Source organism: Cnephaeus nilssonii (assembly GCF_951640355.1).
Source record: "Cnephaeus nilssonii genome assembly, chromosome: 21".
Lineage (NCBI taxonomy): Eukaryota > Metazoa > Chordata > Mammalia > Chiroptera > Vespertilionidae > Cnephaeus > Cnephaeus nilssonii.
The window spans coordinates 18,913,561-18,930,413 of NC_137092.1; the positions used below are offsets into that span (position 1 = coordinate 18,913,561).

Below are 16,853 nucleotides of genomic sequence, written 5' to 3' on the forward strand. Positions count from 1 at the left end.
CACCACTAGCACACCTTATTTTATTCCTCTGAATAGGATGTCTGCTACCTAATATATTTTTATTTAATTATGTCTCCCCCACTAGAATGAAAGCTCCAAGAGAACAGTCATCTTGTCTAAGTCGTGCTTGGACCGAGGATCACAATAAGTATGTTTTAAAATTTACATTTAGATTTCAGAATAATTGTATTATTTTATAGTTCATAATGAGCTCTGGGAACGGGGAGTGGAATACAAATGAAAACTTTAGTCACATTCCCCCAAGCACTGACTAACATTGGTGCGAGAATTTCTGCTGCAATAAGAAAGCCACTTCCTCTGGCGTAAGGTCCTCCACACATCTGGATCTTGCCACATCCTCCGATATGACACTATTCATGATGGCTAGGCGGGCTGAAGCAGCCCAATGCCAGACACTCACACTGTTAGAGCCGGGAGTGCAAGGTCGCCCGTGGTGGGTGGGCAGGAGGGTCTGCGCGGATTCTGCGGCTCCGGGGTCCTGGGGCGGCTGTGGGATTCCCCGGGTTGGGGGCCCATTCCTACTGTGCTGCGCCTTTTCACCTCCAAAGCGCACACACACTGCAGGGTCAAATGCTGAGCGCACCCCCGAGCCTGCCTGGGGCGACCTCACCTAAAGGGACGAGCACACTAGCGCCCACTGGCTGGCCTTGGCCTGGCCCCGCCCCCGCCGACTGAGGCCCCGCCCACCCCGCCAACGACCAGGCCCCGCCCCTCCGGGCCCAGATCATTCCGCAGTAGCACCTCCTCCCGAACCCGCCGGCGGATCTGTGTCGCTGCTGCGCCTTCTCATCCTCCGTCACCGCTGCCGCCATGCCCGGAGGTCTCCTTCTCGGGGACGAGGCTCCCAATTTCGAGGCCAATACGACCGTCGGCCGCATCCGTTTCCACGACTATCTGGGAGACTCGTAAGTGGCCACCCGGCGCCCTGCCCTGGCCTCGGGCTACGCTCCCATCTGAGGGTGTCTCCCCTGCGCCTTCTCCCTTCGTCCTCCGGCCGCTCGGCGCCTGCCCGCCGCCACCTCCCCGCACCGGTTCCTGCACGTGCCTCTCACTGTGCGTCCCCTGCCCCGCGGCGGCCCCTGGGTTCCCTCCCGCGTCCCGCCCCCGCGTGGCCAGGCTGGCTCCAGGCGGGGGAGGGGGAGGGGAAAGAAACTGGGTTTCCGCAGGTCCCGGGACCCGGAGCGCCGTGCGGAGCAGGGTTTGTTGCTGTTTAACTCGGTTTGTAAATTGTGCAAGTAGCACGTCCAGCCGGGCCCGGTGGGGACAGAAGCCGGCGGCCTCGGCGGTCACCTCCTGGGACTCCTGCCCGGACTCGGGCCCCCTCCCTCCCTCTGTTCTGGAACTTGCTCCCGGGGGACGGTGGGTGTCTAAGGCCAGAGTCCCGGGACTCTGCTGCTGGCAGGAGGGCTCTGCTTGCTGCCTGGGATTTGCAGGCTTCTCGGCGCAAAATGTAAAGTTTAAAGCCACCAACTGCCTGTTAAGTGGCCGGAAGACTTTTTGGCCACAGCCTCCTTTAGTGGCCAGGAGAAGATTTGATAAGAACTTTGGGAGGAACCAAGAACATTCTGTGCATAGGTGTGCCCTTCGTTCCAGAACTTGCAGCACTGAGGGAAGGGCTTTCTGAGGCTGTCCGGTTGCAGTGACCTGTTCTTGCCAGGACACGTGTACCTCTGCTCCCCGAGACCACCCTTTGTTTCCCAGTGGTGTGCCCCTCCCCCCCTGCCTTGCTTCCAGCAGCACGTGGCCTGGCTGGTGCGATAAAAATTGGTGACCTGTTATCTGGCCTGGCAATCATACCATTGTGACTAGGAGTAAATTGCTGTCACCCTGGTTTTATAGCTCCTGAATCTGCAGACTTTAAGTTGCTCAGTTTCAATCAGAAACATCCCAGACATGTCTAGTTACATTCTGGTTCTGGAGTTCAGGAGCCCTGTGGTCTTCTGAGGCGGAACACTTCCTCCCTGGGTTTGAATCCTTTTATATGCGGTATATAGAGAGAGAGAGAAGGAAGTTTATGAGATTAACCAACGATTGGACAGGGGTGTTCAGAGAACCTGGGAGAGATTCTATACCTTAGCCCTACCCAACCCCTTACAACTCTTTAAAGTCCATTTCCCGCCTCCCATCAAGGGAATAGCTAACGTTTGTGAAAGAGAGGGCTCAACTAGAAAATGATGAGACTTGGAACATTCAGGCCCTGAAGGCAGGAAAGGGCTTCAGAAACACAGACCGAGTCCAGTCTATACTCGGAATCGAGGTATTACTATTTCTCCAAAACCCCATGGTATTTTTCAGAGTATGTTCCTTCCCATTTCCACTCTCAGTCCTCACCCCCACACAACATAGGAATCTTACCAGAACTCCTAGGCTGTGTGAATTAAAGATAAATGTTAACAAAGTATAATTACTATAGCAATAATTATAAATGCTGTCACTATCTCAGCTAACTCCACTTTCTTGGTTTTTTGTTGTTGTTGTCGTCGCCATAGTTTATTGGCTTCTAGATCTCTGTTGATTTGATTAAAAACGGTACCATCTCTGGGAACCACCAGTGGAAAGATGAGAAAAATACCCACATCTATAAAAGACTATACAAGCCCTGGCCAGTATGGCTCATTTGGTTGAGCATCATCCCATGCACTGAAAGATTGCTGGTTCGATTCCCAGTCATGGTACATACCTGGGTTGCAGATTTGAGGTCAGGGTGCATTCTGAAGGCAACTGATCAGTATTTCTCACATTGATGTCTCTCTCCATCTTCCTCTCTCTCTAAAATCAATAAAAATTATTTATTTAAAAGGCTGCACAAGCCCTACCCGATTTGGCTCAGTGGATAGAGCGTCTGCCTGCGGACTCAAGGGTCCCGGGTTCGATTCTGGTCAAGGGCATGTACCTTGGTTGCGGGCACATTCCCAGTAGGGGCTGTGCAGGAGGCAGCTGATTGATGTTTCTCTCTCATCGATGTTTCTAATTCTACCTCTCCCTTCCTCTCTGTAAAAAAAAAAAAAAAAAAATCAAGAAAATATATTTCTTAAAAATAAAAGGCTGCACAAGTTGGCCCCACCCCCAAATGACATTTGAGCTCTTTATGTCATTATAGTACATGGACTTTTGCCTAATACAATATTTTCCAAACTCCATTCTGTATGCGATCTCAATTCAGACTGCCAATTTTTGATTTGGGTATTTTAAGTCGGAGAAAAAAATTAAAATAACCATAAATTTCATAGGCACCTACTCTACCCCCTTATCCACTCCCCCAGACAATGAGATACAACTAAGAGGTTTGGGGACTGTTTGGTGAGTTTATTGAGTCTTAATCACTGTTTCTTTATGAATGTGGTGTAAGCAGCAGCTTTACAGAACATTTTCACTAAACAAAAACGTGTGTTTTCCTGGAGTTTCTGGGGGGTTAGTGAGGCCGGACTGTTCCCTTAAAGGAGGAAACCTATTGTCTTTTGAAAATGAGGAAGGAAGGAAGGAAATGGGACCATGTAATTAACTTACTCTCAGGAGCAGCAGTGGGGAGGCTCAGAGGAAGACAGGCCACAGTGAGACATGCCCGAGTTTATTGCTATTCCTAGCTGAGTGGTAAACTGGAGCTTGGCTTCTCCGGAAGGAGAGGGTGTGAAGTGATTCAGAGAAATGGTCTCTTGACTGGAAATGGAAGGAAAATGCCTTACTTGCCCAATTAATCACCCCGTCAACATTTCTTCTCAAAAGTCTCGTCTGAGCCCTAAACAGATCCTTTCCCATAGAATCTAAGGCCTACATTTTACTCAGAGCTACATTATTATTACAAAAAGATAATATGTCACCCTTGTTGCCCTTTAAAAAAAGTAGACCTACCACACAGTATTGAAGATATTACCTCTTTCTTCCCAGACTTTCCATAGCACCCTCCATCCTTTTTGTAAGAAGGTCTTTTCCTTCCCTGAAGCCTTGGAGTTGAGTGACAGATGTGAGTGGAAGGGGGTACCCTCATTTCTGCTTTGTTCTTTGTGCTTCGGGGAACTTGGCAAACTTGGTGAGCTCAGCCTGGCATCTCAGCTAGGTCTGGTCATCTAGGTTAGGGTCCTGCATCAATGTTGTAAGCCCCTGGGAGTGTGGAAAACCAAGAGTTAAATTTCCCTTTTCAGTAGAGAGTAGTTTCCATGGTCACCAAGGAGAAGAACTGAGACTCCAAAGGTTCTTGGTGGCTCAGCTTAAAGCGTGCTTAAAATCTCTACAAGTTTAACTGCAGGCAATGATGATTTGGGTAGTATTTACCTAAAAATCTGTAGTTTTAGAATCTACATTGTAGCTTATCAGGTTTCTACCTACTTGGTCTGAAGCAAGAAGAAAAAGAAACCACAAATGAAGAGATAGATAAAACTCTCTTTGAGACAGCATGGAGGGACCTGGAGAGTATCATGCTAAGCGAAATAAGCCAGTCAGAGAAAGTATCATGTCATCTCACTTCATATGTGGAATCTAATGAATGAAATAGATCCAGAGACATAGAAGCTTGGAACAGACTGTCGAGTCTCAGAGGGAAGACGGGTGGGGTAGGAAGAGATTAACCAAAGAACTTGTAGGCATATACGCATAACCCATGGACACAGGCAATAGGGTGGAGAAGGCCTGGGGGAGGATTAGAAGGGGTCAATGGGGGGGAAAGGGGACTTATGTAATACTTTCAACAATAACGTGGTTTTTTTTAAAGCTGTGACAGCTAAAGAGAGAGAGAGGGATAGGTAAAACTCTGAGAGTGCTGTTTTGTCAAGGTGCAAATATTGGGTGTCCTGTAAAGCTGTCTTATAAAAGGTTTTATAGCCATTCACTTCAAAGAAGCCACGTGTCAACTTTAATTTTACATATAAATAGAGGATACCAGCCTCTCTATTTTAGATTACATAATCTGTTTATTCTTGCAGTCAGCCATTTGTTTGGAGTCAGAGACTTTGGGGACACCCATTATTGGACCTGAATGTTGGTCTGTGTAGCTAGGAAAAAAATAAAGAAGAGGGCAAGAAGAAAATAAGTTATTTTAATAAGCTAGTTGGTTTGAGTAGCACAGATTTTATTAGTTGAAAAGGAGTCAGGGTGGCTCAAAAGAGGCAGCACCCTTAAATTAGTCTTTTAAAGTATTTGTCATCTTGATTGTCATATCTTTGATTGAACTGGGCTTTAAACATTGGTTTTGCTGGAGGTAAGGAGATCAAAAAGCATTCCCCAACACAAAAGTTTAAAAGTAATTGTCTTCATAAGCATTCATTTTTTAAAAGAACATCATTTTTTTATCCCATTTGTGACTTCCCATTCTGCATGCTGTTGGTGATAACCTTGTCGTTCAGTTGTGACCTTCTTTGCCTCCATTGCAGATGGGGCATTCTCTTCTCCCACCCTCGGGACTTTACCCCTGTGTGTACCACAGAGCTTGGCAGAGCTGCAAAGCTGGCACCAGAATTTGCCAAGAGGAACGTTAAGCTGATTGCCCTTTCAATAGACAGTGTTGAAGACCATCTTGCCTGGAGCAAGGTAACATTTCTACGGCATGTGCTTTGAGGTTATAAATTGTAGAGTAGAAATAAATGAAGTTTTACTGGAGCGGGTGAAAGAGAAGAGGCAAGTACATCCTTCCTTTAATTCAGACTTGAAATGCTTTGTTTTCTATGTAGATTTCACTCTAGTGATTTACCTTTGACTTGTCCTTGAAGTCTATGTTCAACTCTCCATTCTTAATTTCCTTTGAGTTTTGTGTATTTTTTTTTTTAATATCTCTCTTCCAGTAGCTTAATGTCTAAGTCAGGGTGTTTTTGAGGCAGGGGTCAGATCTATAAAATTATCTTTGCATGTGGCATTGTTTCCAGATGTGATGGACTTAAGGAACCCATTATTTCTGATGGTTTTTACATATAAATGGATACTAGCCCAGAGGTACCTTGGATTGATATCTGATACTATACTATTCGGCTTTTAAAGAGGTTGCTGCTGCTTTCTTAAAGCAGTGAAAACAAGCTGCATTTTAACAGACTTGGGCATGAAAAGGGTCTATGCTTAGCCGTGGCCTAGTGGCTCATTTGATTGGGCGTCATCCCATATACTGAAAGGTTGCGAATTTGATTCCTGGTCAGGGCACATACCTAGATTGCAGGTTCAATACCCAGTCAGGGCTTATGCAGAAAGTAAACGATTGATGTTTCTCACAGAAGAGTTTCTCTCCCCCCGACTCCCCCCGCCTCCTCTCTCTCTCTAAAATCAATAAACATATCCTCTGGTGAGGATTTAAAAAGAAGAAGAAAGAAAGGGGTCTATGCTTATAACCTAAATATAGTACCCTATTGCTCTTCCTGTCAATGAATAATTGGGATGGGGTGTGTGCATTCATTCATTTACTTATTAAAATTGCTTAGAGAAATTGCTATGATTACGGTATGGCTATTAACAGATTGAATTCAGAGGATGTGCCTGGTTTAGATTTCTCTTTCCTCTTTCATCTGCATTTTAGGATATTAATGCTTACAACTGTGAGGAGCCCACAGAAAAGTTACCTTTTCCCATCATCGATGACCGGAATCGGGACCTCGCCATCCTGTTGGGCATGCTGGACCCAGCAGAGAAGGACGAGAAGGGCATGCCTGTGACGGCGCGTGTGGTGAGTTACCGAAGTCCATTCTGGAGTCCTCATGACTGGCCAGGCTGTATGTCCATGTAAATGCTTGGAGCACCTAGAGGAAACAGGCGAATATATGTTAATATCTACATATTTCCTCAAGGAAATAACTGCTGGTAGCAATCTCACTGATTATGTGTAATGCTCATGCTGAATTTTCAGCTAAAATTTTAAACTGAATAATTCATAGCTTTTGGAAACCTACTTCTAGAACTGAGTAATCTTTCCTATCTCTCTCCTGACAACCCCTCTTTAATGGGATGGATCATGTCCTTCTTCCTCGGGCAGCTCTGGTTTTGAATTCTGGTTAGTGCTGACCTGAGAACAAACTTAGTCCCTCATCTGCAAAAAGTACAACTACGTGAGGGCCAGTATCCACTCCCATTAGTATTATTTTTGTGATAATCATCCCTGCTTAACATAGTACCTTCCGGAGCCCTTTCCTGGATTCAGTTTGCATATCAGTTTTTCTTACTGGGATAGCCAGAACCAAATATAATCTCCTTTTAAGTGCAGAAAAATAATATGAGCACTGATGTACTAGTATACCTGAAGCTAATACAATACTCTGGGTCACTGTAATCGAAAAGTTTTTTAAAAATTTTTTTATAAAAAGGGAAATGACATGGAGAAGAAAAGTGTCTGGGTTCCTGCCCCCCAGTGAAGTTTGGTGTGCCATGTTAGATACTGGGGAATTTTTTTGTTCGTTTTGTGTTTGTACCCTTGAACATTTGTAATGACGGGCAAGCATTCCAAGAGGCTTTCATATCAAAGAACTCGTCCTATTTACGTGTCTGTGTGTTTACAGGTGTTTGTTTTTGGCCCTGATAAGAAACTGAAGCTGTCCCTCCTCTACCCCGCGACCACCGGCAGGAACTTTGACGAGATTCTCAGAGTAGTTATCTCTCTCCAGCTGACAGCAGAAAAGAGGGTCGCCACCCCGGTTGATTGGAAGGTAAAGATGCTAAAGGGCAGGTCCCCCGCGCGCCTGAAAGGCCTGCGTGGCTAATGTCCAATGGCCACCCTCGGGCTCTCTGTTTCCAGCACACAAGTCCACTGGGAGGATTTTTCCTCATGGCTGAGTTTTAGATTTGCTATTTAAGGTCTTTAATTAATTTAAACTTTTATATAAAACACAAACTCCCTATATTGCTTTCTAGCTTTTAGCTTATATGTACAAATTAATTGGTCAGAATGATTCCCTTCCTAATAAAAGGATTTTTTTTTTAACTTTAATCCTTCCCTGATGGCAAAATATTTACAATAAAACTTTGGCCACTTAAGTCCTGGCTGTAAAACTTTTTGGTGTCTTACTGTCCTGAAGTATTTTCTTCTCTTAAGCTTCATTAAATCTGTGTAGAATTCTGATACTTGTTTTTAAGCTTATAATCTCTAGGATTTCTGCAATATGTAAGACATGGTTAATATCACAAGAATATTTTAATGTCGCTACATTTTTTTAAATATGCTAACCTGAGTACCAGTTTTTGTTTTTCTGATAAGTATATCAATTAAAATGCTGTGTTCATTCACTGAACATACATTTATTGAGCCCAGATATAGCCGTGAACAATAAAGTTCCAGACCTCTTAGACTCACATTCCAGTGGTAGAGACAGACAATAAACTAGTTAATAGTATGTTAGGTACGCAGAATACTAGTAATGGAGAGAGGAGGGGAAAAGGGGAGTTCAGAGGTGGGAAGGCTGGCTTTCTGCCTGGCTGTCGGGGAGGCCTAGTGCAGGAAGTTTTACCTGAGGGTGAGCGTGGCATGTTAGAGGACCAGAGGGAAGTCAGAGAGCCTGGGGACTCTAAAGTTCATTCCTGCCTCCAGGCTTTGCCATTGGATTTCACCATTCTCAATGTCTGTCCACAGGTTGGAGATAGTGTGATGGTCCTCCCAACAATCCCTGAAGAGGAAGCCAAGAAACTCTTCCCTAAAGGAGTCTTCACCAAAGAGCTCCCATCTGGCAAGAAATACCTGCGCTACACGCCCCAGCCGTAGGTCTCACCCTGCACAGTGAGCCAGCAGGTGCCAGCTGCCAGTCACGTGTCCTGCAGGGATTCCATAGACACATCCCACTATGATCATAGCCACGGTCTCTAGGTTGCTGTACTACTGGCTTATTAAATGAAAATGGCACTAAACACCCGTGGGATTCTTTGCTTCGTGCCTTCACCAGCATTCTGTTCTGTTCCCGTGTCTCGGCCCTCTCTCCTGGCTCTCTGAAATATAGTCTGTATTTGAGACTCAAATCATATTGGATCTCTGCAGGTTTGTAATCAACAACGTAGGATCCACTGATGGTTGAAAAGCTGCTTTGCTCCAGCCTGGAATGACCATCAGGTTTTTTAGCTGTTCTAATCAAATCCTCTCTTCCATTACACATTTTGGGGAGCAGCAGAACTTGAGGTTCAGTTTCCTCTGTCAATCTGTAAGTATATAACCCTAGCAGTTAAAGTAACCGGATATTCTTCAATACTCAGTGTTTTGATCACAACTAAGGGAAAAGACTTCAATTCTGTACTTTTACAGGAGAGAACTGAAGTGTGATGAGCGGGGAGAGGGATCTTTAAATATTTTACTAAGAAAAATTTTCAATACATTTCTATCAAAAGAGGGAGAAAAGGCTCCACTTACCTGCTGAAGCTGTAGCAGAGTGTGAGCAGACAACAGTGCCACCTGCCTTTCACAGCAGGTATTTCCGTGTCAGTGCTCCGCCGTGATGACAAAGGGCTGGCCTTGGGGAGGCGGGAGAGGATGACTGAAATTGTTTATAGGACTATTCTTGCTGGGGGTGGGTCGGTACTTTCTGAATTTTGCTTTTTGGGGATCTAGCAAATAAATCCGTTGTTAAAACTAGATCAGAGAATTCTGTTGTCACGTTTTAAAATACTCTGTTAGACCCGTGTCCTGAGGGCAGATGTTTCCTCACTGGGATTGGCATTGATGCTTCTCTCCAGAGACAGATATATAAAATTTCTAATGAACATGGAGGTGCGCCTGGCCCACTTTGCTCCTTCGTGGTACCTGCCTGGGTCCTATAGTCCCTTGAGTTTGTGACCCCTGATGTAACACGCTCACCTAATGCCTTAATGGGATTGCTGAGCTTAAGAATTTGAATCTTGAGGATAATGGTGCACATAGGTATGCTTTTCTGGAAAGTATACTAATTACTCTGAACTCACGGTCTCTTGGACTTATGCTGTGCTAATAAGGCCTCAGTTTGGAAAGAAGTATCACACCTGGTACAGTCTCTTGCATGTAGCCCTCTATATTTTTACTGAGTAAAATATGATCCCTGGTGCCATGTGTCAGAGAAGTCGTTAGGCCTTTTAGTTTCCTTTAGAAGGTGGGTGACACTAAGAAGGTTGAGAATGAAGGTAAAAATTCCAGGTTGTTTTTTTTTTAATATATTTTATTGATTTTTACAGAGAGGAAGAGAGAGGGATAGAGAGTTGGAAACATCGATGAGAGAGAAACATCGATCAGCTGCCTCTTGCACACTCCCTACTGGGGATGTGCCCGCAACCAAGGTACATGCCCTTGACGGGAATCGAACCTGGGACCCTTGAGTCCGCAGGCCGACGCTCTATCCACTGAGCCAAACCGGTTTCGGCGAAAAATTCCAGGTTTTCACAGTATCCTGAGGCATGCTGGTCTGAAGGAGACCTACGAGGGTTGACATCCTGTTCTCATCTCTTCTCCAAGTCACGATATATTTTGCCTTCAAAGAACTAATACTATCTGGTACATCTACTCTACCCGTAATGATGACATCAGTATAAAAACACTTTAAAAGCTTAAAGGAAAGGGGCTCATGTGCTGTCAAATTTAGTTCTGGCTCTACCACTAAGCAACCATGAAGCCATGAAATGGAACAAGTTCCTTTCCAACTAAATATTACATAATAAATATGCATTTCTAGGTAGAAGTGATCCTAAGCATATTTTTAACACTTTTAGGCATGAAGAGTAGAGTTCCCCTATAAAGAATTGTTGCCCTCAATTTTCATTAGAAGAACAGAATAAATTGCATTATGCATCCAAAGATTTCTTAATTGAAAGTGAATGTATGACCATGGTGGCTATGAAGCATAAGGAATTTGAAAGTCTATACGACTTCAAAGAATAAGCACAGACTAATCTAAGATTAGTAAAATGATCAACGTGTGGCTCCTGTGTGGTCTTGCCACAAATCTGATTTCACCTCCAACCTCCACCCTAAGGGTAGGAATTTGCATTGAGAAGCTCAGTGAAGGGTTAAGGAGCCAGAGTGGCTGTGCCTAAATGGCCAGCTCAAGATACCAATTTGGGTGCAGTGAACTGGCATTAGTGATTTACTCCATTAGACCATGCCCCTTTGGGGCAATGCAAATTGAGGGAATATAACTGATTCTAGCTTAAATGGTGTATGGACTGGTAAAAGGTCATTACCACCTTCTTGTCAGTGATTGTCCAAAAATGGGCATGTGACTCAGTTCTTGGGGAGGAGACAAATACAGGATCATTAGAATTTCTAGAAGAATTCTTTCTCACTATTGGAAGCCATTCTTTTTGGTCTCGTATTGAATATGAAAAAGAAAACATTGAAGCCTGGGTTGCTGCTGGGAGGGGGAACCAGCCATGGAATAAGACAAAAGGTCAATAGAGTGAAGAGAAAGAAAAAGTCTGATCATCACCGAGTCTACTGCCCACAAACCATGCTACCTCTGGACTTCCATAAATATTTCTGTAGTGTTTAAGCCTAATGGGTGTGCATGGTGAGGTGCCTCCTAAGTGAGCTGAAGGGCAGGCATTTGTTTTCTGCTAGTTTATTCCCTGCACTGCAGATCTCAGGCTTCAGAATGCATTAAGTCACATGAGGAACATGTTAAAATCCAGGGCCCACCCCGACACTGATTCTATAGGTGACCAGAAGTTCTTCATTTGTAACAACCCAGGTGACTGATGCCGAGGACAGCAGACACGGCACCCAATATCCATTTCCCATTCTTTGCTATAAACACTAGGTTGTGTTAGGGCTGGCGAGGTGAGGTGCCAGTTCAAGTTCACTTAAGAGAATAGGTGTGGGCATGTGACCGTGCTTCCCTCAGTGGAGTCCCTTCCTGACTAAAAGGCAAGGCCTCCTACAGAGAAAGCTCCTTGTCCGACTGACGCCAACCGGAGGCCTGGAGTTACCCATGATTTGCCATCTGAGAATCAAAGTTACTGGCCAAGGATGGAGGAGAAGGCTACAAGGAGCCTGGGTCCGTGCTTATTCCTCAAGTCGCAGCACCAGCCCTGTTCTTCCTGTTTCCAGGTATCTGGTTACATCAGAAAAATGAAGCCACGTGGGTTTCTATAATGTGCGGCTACACTGATATTTGCTGACACGAGTGTTCCACGGCCACTCGGAAATACTGCCATACATGCTCGGTATCCAGAAGGTTCTTCATAAATAGTTATGCTTGACTTTTTCTCTTGTGTTTCCTTCTATTGTGATTTTTCCCTAGAGTCGAGATTCTTGCATTCTTTCAAAGTTTTGTTGAAATGAAAAGGACAATGGAATCTTATAAATACATCATGAAAATCAACTTTATTTGACTTTTAAAAATAAAATGAAAATAGCATCAAACAGTACTATGCAAGGTAAGATTGTTAACTTCTCAATTTTGCTTTCATAACTAAGATTATGGAACATAGACCCATTTTTCAAGAGTTACTAAATTGGGGAGGGGACAATAACTTTGGAAAATGTTAGGGGAGCACTACTTATAGCAATATCACAAATCAGAGTTTAGATTCTGTGCTTCAGACAGTAATATATTGTACAATACTTGTAATAACTTGCAAACACTGTAACTTGCTCTCAGCTGGAGCAGGTTTCTGTTTGTGGGCCATGAGTCTTGAGACAATTTTTGAGCCGCTCAGGTATAATGCAACTACTTAAAAAATTTTTGAGCCGCTCAGGTATAATGCAACTACTGAAAAATTTTTGAGCCGCTCAGGTATAATGCAACTACTTAAAACTGGTGCTTTTGCAACAGCCCATCAATCGCTTAGAAAATAAATGCAGCAGTGAATTGTTTCAGCAACTTCTTAGTAAACTTCTCATCAGATGATCCTTCAGCACCTGAGCCAGGATATTGGCTCAGTCTGAAACCTCACTTCTCATATCGTGTTAGTGCCATTAGTGTCCTTTTCTATAATGAGATCCAGTGTCCAACTATAAAAGAAAGTCAAAAGTAAAACATTAGGCTGTGTGCATTTCAGGAAAAAACTAATCAACTTAAAAGCACAACCAGAAAACTTAGGAAAAGTTTCCATTTTATTATCTGGAACCTTCCCTTCAAGGACTTTGAGTGATACATTGTCAGTAAATACACGTACATCTTTATACCATCCAAGGTCAGCTTATAAAGAGAGACTACATTAATTCAATTAGAGTAGTCTATCTCTTAAGGAAAAGAGAAATATTAGGAGCATTGAATTCCAATTAACTTTGCAACTGATTATAGGGTAACAGGAAACTTCTTTCCTAAATCGGAATGAGAATTTTTTAAAATAATCAAAACAGTGACAAATGAGGAACCCAATTACTTGACTCCCAGATAGGTTTCCCTTTTGTGAAATAGCGTTTCTATAAGAAAGAGGAGAGGATGACGCTAGATTGACTGCCTAAAAAGAACTACGTTGCTTTGTTTAAAAGGACTATTAACCATAATTTTTGTCAATGCAACTTTCTGTCCCCAAACAAACACACTACAAACCACCTGAGTTGTCAGAAATGACAATGGCAGGACCAGAACTTCTATTAGAAGGGCCTTAGGGTAGCTGTCCGGTTGGGATACGGTGGGCTTGAAGCTGCACTTACACAGTTCACCGTATTTAAGGGTATGTTTATTTGGCACCATCCTTGACACCATTACTGCTACCTGGCTGATTTCTGCATTGGCCGAGCGCCCTATTTTGTCAGAGCAGCCTTCCACTCCACTCAACAGTGGGCTCTTGCCCAAATGAGCTTCGTTAGGTGCCTAACAGAGACCCCTTGAGTAATGTGGCTACCCTCCTCCCCACCAGACTGGCCTCTGTCTGTCCTGGCCCAATGTGAGCAGCCCTAGAAGTCTCTGATACGTGCCCTCTCCCTCCCCAACTAGAAGTCTCTGATACGTGCCCTCTCCTTCTCCAACTCTAGGCAAGACTTCTAGCACATCTTGAACTTTTCTAAATTAGCCCTGATTGCTGAGGAAAGTAGGAAAAGATACTGGGGCCAAACATAAGTGACTCTATAATAAAATGTTTTGGGGTTTCTTGTTTTATCTTAAAAATTCATGCAAATTGGTCATCCTACTCTAGAATATGTTTGTTTTCATATAAAAATGTTTTAAATAACCTAACAGTGAAATGAGTTAACTTTTTCATTTAAAAGATCAATAAAATTGACACTCTAGGAAGGTACCCATGATCAGCCTGTGGCCCCATGTGTCCCCCGCACAGCACCCACACAGCCATGGGAAAGGCAAACTCCAAAGGGAGAAGCATCAATACTTAGATGTTAATGACCCTTCCCACCCCTAATCCCAGAGACGCCTACTTTTGAACTAAACATCAGGGGGAAGGGGTGGAGGTTGGGAAGTGGGAAAGGAGGGAGATGGGGCAAAATGGCATCTTCTAAAAATATTCTATAATTTTAATTATTAAGTAACTCAGGTGAGTTTGATCCTGTATTTTCCAATTCAGTGAGTTTCCACTAAGTCTCTTTTCACCACCTATATTTTGCTATTTGACTTCACAGTGTATTTCAGCTGTGTAGTTTCATATTCACACTAAGAAAAGTCTGATTCAAGTACCAAGTTTATTACCTCATCTTTTCTCTTCCAAGTCTGATCTCTGCTGGTCACTTGAGGACCAGTGTTGACTAGGCCTATTCAAACACATGCATCAAAAAAAAATTAGTAGGAGTTTAAGAATCAAAGTAGCAGAAGAATATTTTAAAATATCTATTTGCTTTCTCCCTGTAGGTCTCCCTTTCCCTTCCCTTTTAAATGGGCCCTTAACTTTCTTCCCATGGGGAGATTTGTTAATAGGCTCCCAAAAGTCCAATAGGGGACTGAGAAACTCAAATGATAGCAGGCAGGTCATACATGTGATTAAAGTGGGCTGGATATAAGACAAGAGGGAGCGGTGTGGACAACACCTGCTTCCCCAATGGGAGCCAGCTGGTACTCAGCTCTATCTCATTGTTGCCACATACAGGAATGAGGACTGAGTGTTGGGAGGTGTTCTGATATTTTCAAGAGAAGCTCAAAATCTGAATTTTTTTTTAATGTGAAATTCCTGGATTTTTATACTTGGCAACTAATTTTAAAATTGTAAAAGAAAACGTGTGCGGGTCAAATCCAGTGTACTGGCTGCATCAGTCCACGGGCCTAGCATATGTGACTTCTGTCCCAAACTCATTGGGGAATACAGAGTGATATATTTCCCTCAGTATCTCTGGAATCATTCAAGGAAGGAGAGAGGCCTGCAGGCCACGGAAGGATAGGGACCTACTTCCACGTCGGATCTCTGACTCAACAGCCCTCAGGGTGTCCTGAGGCTTGCCACACACTGCTGTGTCCCACGAGTAATGTGGAGCAGCTGAGCTAAAGAGACTGAAGGGTGCAGTAATGGTCATCTCGGTGTTAGCCAGCACGGGCAGGAGGCCCAGGAGCAGAGGGAGCTCCCAAAATCAGATGCTGCATAAAACCCCAGAACAGGGCATAGAAGGTGAACCCTAAGAATGTCTGAGTTGAACTTGCTTCTAGAGGAAAAGTGAAATTACATATTGAATGTCTGTCTCCCCTCCCCACAGGGGTAGACGCCTTGTTTGGCCCACACACCGACTAGCGCCTGGCACAGTGACCAGCACACATTGGGGTTGCATTTTATAAGAATTTTGCAAATTAAAAATAATGAGATATAAACTAATAAAATGTCACTTTAGGCACACAATTTGAAGTCATATATACCACCCACCCCCCAATTAACAATTCATTAACAATTGCATCATGTCTAAGTTAGCAGGTCACATGAATTGTGAACACTGGAAATGGTGCTAAGTAGAGGAGTAAATTAAGGAGGACTCTTTTCAAGCTGGGGCAGCTGGGAGAATGATTATGGGGCTCTGTAAGGGGGGTTGCTGAGCATTGAATGAAATACCTTGAATGTATTTTCTCTAGAGCAAGGCCTTCCTATCTAGTCTTTGTTTACGGCTTAGCACCAGGATACATAAAATTGGGTGCTAGTATACATTTAGTGACTATGGTTACTTAGTGACTACCAAAGTACACCTCAAAGCAAGTCATCTGAGTTGTGGCAGTGACCATGGTTTGGAATTCTCAATGGGGATGGATAGGGTTCCAGATTCCTTTAGATTGTTGGGAGGAAACCAGCTCGCCACACCAGGGCCCACTGAGTGTCTGAAACCCTCCCCATGCCCACTCTTGCCCAACGGTGCTGTGTGGCTCCAGCTTCCCAGGGCAGAGGGTAAAACATAAAAGCTGCTCCCCACACCTAGCAAGGGTTTGAAGGGAAGGTCATAGAGCAGAAGGAGCCACCTGATTTCAGCATCTAGAAGTCTCTGATACGTGCCCTCCCAGAAGCAATGTGGCTGTCAGGGTGGGCCCAAGAATGGGCGTTGATGATAATCCCACACAATACCCTCAAATCATTTCCTTCCAATTCAATTGGTTTTATCAAAATTCCTTCCCAATGGTTGTCCTACCACTAAAGGCATACCCCTTACCTGTGACCTTGGCATCACTGGAAATTTTGTCAGGCTCAGTTGCTTGGATAATCAGTAGCTTGCTTAAATCTGAAGTTCCCTGAACCTAAAAGAGAAAAGTGCAAATTAGTCAAAGGAGCATTCTTTGATTTCTAAGCTGGCTGCTTCCTAAACTTTCCCAAGAATATTAGAAATAAGCCAAAACCTAGAACAGGGCCTCCAACCTACACTCTATCTTTCTCATTTTAAATCCTCTTTAATGTTGCTTCAAAAAGCCTTGTACCAGCAAATTATTTTTTGCATATTTATAGACATCCAAAAGGAATTTTCTGCACGTTACTTGTAACTGGACTGGAAATACTCAGCTTAAAACAGAAAATCCATAATCCACTGAGTTACTTTTACTCCCCCTTTGAAATTCAAGGGCTCA

The 16,853-nt window shown here is 43.8% G+C and overlaps 2 protein-coding genes across 2 annotated transcripts in view; one reads left to right on the forward strand and one right to left on the reverse strand.

Moving 5' to 3' along the window:
* Positions 1-749: 749 nt before the first annotated feature.
* On the forward strand, positions 750-8,823 carry PRDX6 (peroxiredoxin 6). The gene is made up of 5 exons (XM_079761333.1): positions 750-926; positions 5,385-5,541; positions 6,512-6,658; positions 7,485-7,631; positions 8,552-8,823. The coding sequence occupies exons 1-5, from the start codon at positions 832-834 to the stop codon at positions 8,678-8,680; spliced, it is 675 nt and encodes a 224-aa protein (XP_079617459.1). The 5' UTR covers positions 750-831; the 3' UTR covers positions 8,681-8,823.
* A 6,968-nt stretch (positions 8,824-15,791) lies between these two features.
* SLC9C2 (solute carrier family 9 member C2 (putative)) overlaps positions 15,792-16,853 on the reverse strand; it is a gene marked incomplete at its 5' end in the record, with an annotated part of 50,954 nt that continues 49,892 nt past the window's right edge. The window contains one exon of the mRNA XM_079762049.1: positions 15,792-16,529. Within this exon, the coding sequence (XP_079618175.1) occupies positions 16,395-16,529 (135 nt within the window). The 3' untranslated portion in view covers positions 15,792-16,394. The remainder of the gene's footprint in view (positions 16,530-16,853) is intronic.

What these genes read in the sequence shown, in the direction of transcription:
- PRDX6 (XM_079761333.1), top strand. Translation starts at nt 832, where the DNA reads ATGCCCGGAGGTCTCCTTCTCGGGGACGAGGCTCCCAATTTCGAGGCC. An exon ending in CACGACTATCTGGGAGACTC is followed by an intron (nt 927 to 5,384) that starts GTAAGTGGCCAC and finishes CCTCCATTGCAG; the next exon opens with ATGGGGCATTCTCTTCTCCC. An exon ending in TGCCTGTGACGGCGCGTGTG is followed by an intron (nt 6,659 to 7,484) that starts GTGAGTTACCGA and finishes GTGTGTTTACAG; the next exon opens with GTGTTTGTTTTTGGCCCTGA.